General features: G+C 41.9%; 1 protein-coding gene across 1 annotated transcript; it reads left to right on the top strand.

The window, feature by feature from the left end:
* Window positions 1–300: 300 nt before the first annotated feature.
* On the top strand, window positions 301–7237 carry LOC109873904 (olfactory receptor 1361-like). Its single transcript, XM_031809381.1, has 7 exons — window positions 301–393; window positions 752–939; window positions 1383–1435; window positions 2348–2569; window positions 2741–2857; window positions 2986–3183; window positions 6824–7237. Exons 2-7 carry the CDS (start codon window positions 793–795, stop codon window positions 7080–7082), a joined length of 996 nt encoding a protein of 331 aa, XP_031665241.1. The 5' UTR covers window positions 301–393; window positions 752–792; the 3' UTR covers window positions 7083–7237.
* The last annotated feature ends 843 nt before the right edge of the window (window positions 7238–8080 follow it).

Here is an 8080-nt window from a genome sequence, read left to right as displayed (position 1 = left end):
TCTCTCTTTCCTCCTCTTTCTCTCTGCTTTCTCCTCTTTCTCTTTCCTCCTTCCTCTCTCTTTCCTCCTCTTTCTTTCGTTTCCCTCCTCTCTCTTCTCAGCCTGTGTGGTTGGTAGATCCAGAAGGGCATTGAGATGTGTCCTATGACAACCACACAGCAACAACAACAACAACAGCAAGGTTATTCATCTCCGACATGTCTTCTTCACTCAATCAAGGTGTGTCATACACAACTACGGTGGCCCACAGGGGACATGGGGACATGGGGACAGGGCTGCAGGTATAACAGTGGAGGTGGACTCAGAGCCAGCACCACAAATTGGTCTTCAGTCCAACACACATCACCAGACTACTGAAGAGAGACATTTGGATCAAGTCTGTGGTAAGACCAGGTAAGACTTAGTTTCTGCAGTATGTAGTTGTACCATGTTAGACTATACAGTATGAGGGTTCAACAGGTATGAGTTATTCTAGTGGAGGGAACGTGAAACCAATATCACCTTTCCAGTGCTATTCCTTGGATTATTCATTAGAATTGTTTAACTGTATCTGAGGTAAAAGTCAAATGGATTCTATTTCGTACTTTGTTGTCAGTTAAATTAATTGTATTCTTAGTTTTTTAAATATAATTACATTAAAAATAGACATTGAACTTGGATATTTGCCTTTGTATTGATGATGTTTCACCCATTGCAATGTCTCAACAGGTGAATTAAACAACAGTAATGTATTTATTTTATATTTCCACAGATTATTACGAGCCAGGAGGAATCACTGATAACACCACCAGGATGAGTTACCTGACCTCTGACCCTAACCAGACAGAGAACATTGACACCATTATCCGACCCCCTTACTTCTTCATCAGTGGTTTCATCGACATCCCCCACATGGACTACTATTACATCTTCCTCTGCTTCGTATACATCATCTCTCTGGTTAGTCCATAGCTCTGGTCTACGCTGTTACAAACTAGCTCTGGTCTACGCTGTTACAAACTAGCTCTGGTCCAGTCTTTTATTAACTAGCTCTGGTCCAGTCTGTTACAAACTTTGATCCACTTGATTAACTAGAAAAGGTTTCACTTTCCTATCGAAAGCACGTATTTTTTTGAAGTTTTAAGAAAACCTGATATGGTGCAGTTTCATTTCAGCTGGGGTCCTATAGCACCACATATAGTCAACGGCCAAATGAATTGACCTGTATATACATTATGAGTCATGGTTCCTCCTGTATGTATGTCTGTGTGTGTGTGTGTGTGTGTGTGTGTCTGTGTGTGTGTGTGTGTGTGTGTGTGTGTGTGTGTGTGTGTGTGTGTGTGTGTGTGTGTGTGTGTGTGTGTGTGTGTGTGTGTGCGTGTATGTGTGTGTATTGGGTCTAGGTGGGCAACACCTTCGTCATAATGGTTATCTACATGGACAACAGTCTCCACAGGTAATCAGTCCTCTTTTATCTCAGTGGTAATAATACAGCAGAATTCTACCTTTATTGGACTGTATTTTTGCAGTTCCAGAACCCAACCAGATGAACCACAACACAAGCTGAAGTAGCACAGGGGCTCTGGCTGCTAGTTCACTCCTTTTAGATTCCCCCCCATCAGCTCGGGATTTCAACTGTATCCCTGGTTACCGGCCTGCCTCTCAACAAGGCATCTGAATGAAAACCACCATTAAGTCAGCTGGATGGTCTATAGTTGATTCTGAATGAAAACCACCATTGGGTCCAGCTGAATGGTCTATAGTTGATTCTGAATGAAAACCACCATTAGGTTCAGCTGGATGGTCTATAGGTGATTCTGAATGAAAACCACCATTAGGTTCAGCTGGATGGTCTATAGTTGATTCTGAAGGAAAACCACCATTAGGTTCAGCTGGATGGTCTATAGTTGATTCTGAATGAAAACCACCATTAGGTTCAGCTGGATGGTCTATAGTTGATTCTGAAGGAAAACCACCATTAGGTTCAGCTGGATGGTCTATAGTTGATTCTGAATGAAAACCACCATTGGGTCAGCTGGATGGTCTATAGTTGATTCTGAATGAAAACCACCATTAGGTTCAGCTGGATGGTCTATAGTTGATTCTGAATGAAAACCACCATTAGGTTCAGCTGGATGGTCTATAGTTGATTCTGAATGAAAACCACCATTAGATCAGCTGGATGATCTATAGTTGATAACTTACACATTACAGATGACAGTGTAAAGATGTTTAGGATCTGCACTTTCTGTCTACATCTTTACTGATTGATTGTATTTACCTTCTCTGTAATTGTCTATGTCCTGTGTTTGTTGCATAAACAACATTTTCCCATGGTGATAATCAAGTCAGGATCTTACCCTTACAGCCCGAAGTACATTGCTGTGTTCAACCTGGCCTTTGCGGACGTGTGTGGGAGCACTGCCATGGTCCCCAAGCTACTGGATATGTTCCTCTTCAGCAGACAGCTCATCTCCTACAACCAGTGCCTCACTAGCCTCTTCTTCATCTTCCTCTTCCTCACCATGCAGTCCTTCAACCTCACCATCCTCTCTTACGACAGACTGGTGGCCATCTGCTGCCCACTCAGGTCTCAGATAATACATCAAATCTAATAATTCAAAAAATACAATTTAAAAGGCCTTCATTATTGCCCCTTGTGTGATAATAATGTTTCTGCTTTCACTGACAATTCAACCTGATATATGAATACACTGCATCTAAAATCCCTGTTAACAGCTTCTTTCCACTGTCCACACAGGTACCATATGATGGTGACTCACAGGTCCATGTTCCAGCTGATGGGTGCTGCCTGGGCGTTTGCTGTGTTCCTGATGTTGCTGGCTGTGTGCCTCATCACCCGACTCTCCTTCTGCCGGTAGGTGGCTGAGGTGGTGAACCTGTTGCCAAAAGGTTACCGGTTTGAATCCCGGGTCGGGTGGTGTAAAAATAAATGATCAGTTGATCACTGTAACATATGGACAATGAAAATGTATTGTATTGTAGGTCTCTGGTGATCAACAGCTACTACTGTGACCACGGTCCCCTGTACCGTCTGGCGGCCCCCTGTTCTGATGTGGTCCCTAACATAGTAATATCTTATCTCAACCCCTGTATAGTCCTCTATTTCCCCATGGTCTTCATCATATCATCATACATCTGTATCACACACGCCCTGTTCACCATCACACTGCCCCAGGACAGGTGAGAAGTCATACTGATCAGAGTCAGAGATTTAGCCAGAGATTTAGTTTATATATACATATAGCTCTGATACTGATTGTTGTGCTGTCTCAGATATACACTACAGGACCAAAAGTATGTGGACACCTGCTCATCAGACATCTCATTCCAAAATCATGGGTATTAATAGGGATCGGCCCCTGTTTTTCATTTTTTGCCTTAAATGACATACCCACATTGAACCGCCTGTAGCTTAGGCCCTGAAGCAACGATATGCATTTTCTTGATACCATTTGAAAGGAAACACTTTGAAGTTTGTGGAAATGTGAAAGGAATGTAGTAGAAAATAACACATTAGGTCTGGTAAAAGATTATATAAAGAAAAAACAACCGTTTTTTGGTACCATAATCTTTTAAATGCAAGAGAAAGGGCATAATGACTATTTCTAGCCCAATTTAGTGTGTACCACTAGATGGCAGCACTGTATGTGCAAAGTTTTAGAAGGATCCAGTGAAAAAGTGCATATTTATTCAAAATGTTGTATCAAGAAATGTGCCCAAATGTGCCTAATTGGTTTATTTATACATTTCCAAGTTCATTACTGTGCACTCTCCTAAAACAATAGCATTGTATTATTTCATTCTAATAGCTACTGTAAATTGAACAGTGCAGTTAGATTAACAATAATTTAAGCATTCTGCCTTTCTGAAATATGTCTGTCGTTTTTTTTCTTTCAACCTCATGCTAATTGCATTAGCCTACATTAGCTCAACCGTCCCGTGGACGGGATACCAATCCTGAATATTGAGTTGGTCTCCCCTTTGCTGCTATAACAGCCTCCACTCTTCTGGGAAGGCATTCTACGGAAATCTAGTTGGGACTTGCTTCCATTCAGCCACAAGAGCATTAGTGATGTTGGCCACTGATGTTGGGCGATTAGGCCTGACTTGCAGTCAGCGTTCCAATTCATCCTAAAGGTGTTCGATCGGGTTGAGGTCAGTGCTCTGTGCAAGCTAGTCAAGTTCTTCCACACTGATTTCAACAAACCATTTCTGTATGGACCTCGCTTTGTGCACTGAGGCATTGTCATGCTGAAACAGGAAAGGGCCTTCCCCAAAGTGTTATCACAAAGTTGGAAGCACAGAATCCAGAATGTCATTGTATGCTGTAGTGTAAAGGTTTCCCTTCACTGGAACTAAGAGGTCTAGCACGCACCATGAAAAACAGCCCCAGACCATTATTCCTCATCCACCAAACTTTACAGTTGGCACTATGTATTTGAGCAGGTAGTGTGCTCCTGGCATCCACCAAATGCAGATTCGTCCTCCGTACTGCCAGATGGTAAAGTGTGATTCATCACTCCAGAGAAGTGTTTCCACTGCTCCAGAGTCCAGTGTCGGCGAGCTTTACACCACTCCAGCCGACACTTGGCATTGTGCACGGTGATCTTCGGCTTGTGTATGGTTGCTCGGGCCAAGAAAACCCATTTTATGAAGCTCCCGACGCACAGTTATTGTGCTGACGTTGCTTCCAGAGGCAGTTTTAAACTCGGTAGTGAGTGTTGCAACCGAGGATAGACGATTTCTACATGCTACGTGCTTCAGCACTCGGTGGTCCCGTTCTGTAAGCTTATGTTGCCTACCACTTCGCGGCTGAGCCGTTGATGCTCCTAGACGTTTCCACTTCACAGTAACAGCACTTACAGTTGACTGGGGCAGCTCTAGCAGGGCAGAAATGTTATGCTTAGTGTATACTTGTTGCAAAGATACCATCCTATGACAGTGCCACATTGAAAGTCATTGATCACTTCATTGAGGCAATTCTATTGCCAATGCTTAACAATGGAGATTGAATAGCTGTGTACGCAATTTTATACACCTGTCAGCAATGGGTGTGGCTGAAATAGCCGAATCCACTAAGTTGAAGGGGTGTCCACATACCTTTGTATATACAGTTGAAGTCGGAAGTTTACATACACCTTAGCCAAATACATTTAAACTTAGTTTTTCACAAATCCTGAGTGGGTCAGAAGTTTACATACACTCAATTAGTATTTGGTAGCATTGCATTTAAATTGTTTAATTTGGGTTAAACGTTTCAGGTAGCCTTCCACAAGCTTCCCACAATAAGTTGGGTGAATTTTGGCCCATTCCTCCTGACAGAGCTGGTATAACTGAGTCAGGTTTGTAGGCCTCCTTGCTCGCACACTCTTTTTAAGTTCTGCCCACAGATTTTCAATTGGTTTGAGGTCAGGGATTTGTGATGGCCACTCCAATACCTTACATTTGTTGTCCTTAAGCCATTTTGCCACAACTTTGGAAGTATGCTTGGGGTCATTGTCCATTTGGAAGAAAAATGTGCGGCCAAGCTTTAACTTCCTGACTGATGTCTTGAGCTGTTGCTTCAATATATCCACATGCTTCACTTTTGGGATGTTGTTCTTCGGCTTGCAAGCCTCCCCCTTTTTCCTAGAAACATAACGATGGTCATTATGGCCAAACAGTTGTATTTTTGTTTCATCAGACCAGAGGACATTTCTCCAAAAAGTATGATCATTGTACCCATGTGCAGTTGCAAACAGTAGTCTGTCTTAATTCTGAAGGTTTTGGATCAGTGCCGTCTTCCTTGCTGAGTGGCCTTTCAGGTTATGTTGATATAGGACTCGTTTTACTGTGGAAATAGATACTTTTGCACCTGTTTCCTCCAGCATCTTCACAAGGTCCTTTGCTGTTGTTCTGGGATTGATTTGCAATTTTCGCAGCAAAGTACATTCATCTCTAGGAGACAGAATACATCTCCTTCCGGAGCGGTATGACAGCTGTGTGGTCCCATGGTGTTTATACTTGCGTACTATTGTTTGTACAGATGAATATGGTACCTTCAGGCGTTTGGAAATTGCTCCCAAGGATGAACCAGATGTGTGGAGGTCAACAATTGTTTTTCTGAGGTCTCGGCTGATTTCATTTGATTTTCCCATGATATCAAGCAAAGAGGCACTGAGTTTGAAGGTAGGCCTTGAAACACATCCACAGGTACACCTCCAATTGACTCAAATGATGTCAATTAGCCTATCAGAAGCTTCTATAGCCATGACATCATTTTCTTGAATTTTCCAAGCTGTTTAAATGTACAGTCAGTTTAGTGTATGGTAACTTCTGACCCACTGGAATTGTGATACAGTGCATTTTAAGTGAAAAAATCTGTCTGTAAACAATTGTTGGAAAAATTACTTGTGTCATGCACGAAGTAGATGTCCTAACTGACTTGCCAAAACTATAGTTTGTTAACAAGAAATTTGTGGAGTTGTTGAAAAACAAGTTTTAATGACACCAACCTAAGTGTGTGTAAACTTCCAACTTCAACTGTATAGTGTATGTTGTTAGAGTGATACATGCTGGGAAATATGGAGAATGCCACTGAACTGGATAGATGATGACTTACTGTACTGGCACTTTTATCCTTTATTCTTTAATCTCTCCTCTCTCTCACACACACACTCTCTCCTCTCTCTCTTCTCCTTTTCTCTCCCTCTCTTTCTCCCTCTCTCTCCTATCTCCTTCACTGTCTTTTCCTCTCACTACCTCTCTATTCTTCTCTCTCCTTCTGTTTCTCTCTCTCTCTCATTCTCTCTCTACCTCGGTGTCTTTCTCCCTCTCTCAGAGTCAGAGCCTTGAAGACGTGTACCTCACACCTGATACTCGTAGCCATATTCTACCTGCCTGTTAATTTCACATACTTCCTTCACTCAATCATACCAACCAACGCCCGGATCATCAACCTCTCCCTGACCTCGGTGCTGCCGCCCATGCTCAACCCCATCATATATGTTCTGAAGACAGAGGAGTTTAAGGAATCGGCCAAGAAGCTGCTTAGTAAAAGAAGAGCCCAGAGAGCTGTGGTGCCGATCCAATCAACATGAAGTGTTCAACTTCATTTTTATCTCTATTTGACTTGTTTTTGATTGATATGCTGTGTAGGATATACTCTATCTGCCATAGTGAAAAACTGTTGCTTCACTTTAAATGAAAAATATTTGTTTTCTTCAAAATGAAGTTTTTATATTATTGTCTATATGCCTTTAAAGAAAATGTCATAATAAAAAGGCTGGATAAAACCCAAATTAGAATTAAAATCTTTATTTAACTAGGCATATCAGTTAAGAACAAATAATAATTTTCAATGACAGCCTAGGGACAGTGGGTTTAACTGCCTTGTTCAGGGGCAGAACGACAGATGTTTGCCTTGTCAGCTCAGGGATTCGATCTTGCAACATTTCAGTTACTAGTCCAACGCTCTAAACACTAGCCTACCGCTAATACATCTCACTTTCACAAAGTGCTTAGCAAGCAGAATTAGAAGCAGTAAAACACCCTAGAAGGAAAAACACCCTACACCCTAGAAGGAAAACAATCTACACTTTAGAAGGAAAAACACCCTACACCCTAGAAGGAAAACAATCTACACTTTAGAAGGAAAAACACCCTACACCCTAGAAGGAAAATAATCTACACTTTAGAAGGAAAAACACCCTAGATGGAAAAACACCCTAGATGGAAAAACACCCTAGATGGAAAAACACCCTAGATGGAAAAACACCCTAGAAGGATTAACACCCTAGATGGCATAACACTGTAGAGAGGAACCAGGCTTAGATGGGAAGCCCGGGGTAGTTGTTAGGGGAATGCATTCTACTATAATATCTCTTACAGTATAAGGGTTGACCTGTTGACACCCAGGGGAGTGTTTGGCCCAGGTGAGTGTCCATCCCTTTTGGCTAGAGAAGCTACCATATACAGTCATATGAAAAAGTTTGGGCACCCCTGACAATTTCCATGATTTCCACTTATAAATAATTGGGTGTTTGGATCAGCAATTTCATTTTGATCTATCAAATAACTGATGGACACAGTAATATTT

This window comes from Oncorhynchus kisutch, linkage group LG29, assembly GCF_002021735.2.
Source record: "Oncorhynchus kisutch isolate 150728-3 linkage group LG29, Okis_V2, whole genome shotgun sequence".
Classification (NCBI taxonomy): domain Eukaryota; kingdom Metazoa; phylum Chordata; class Actinopteri; order Salmoniformes; family Salmonidae; genus Oncorhynchus; species Oncorhynchus kisutch.
This window is presented reverse-complemented; position numbering and strand designations above follow the sequence as displayed.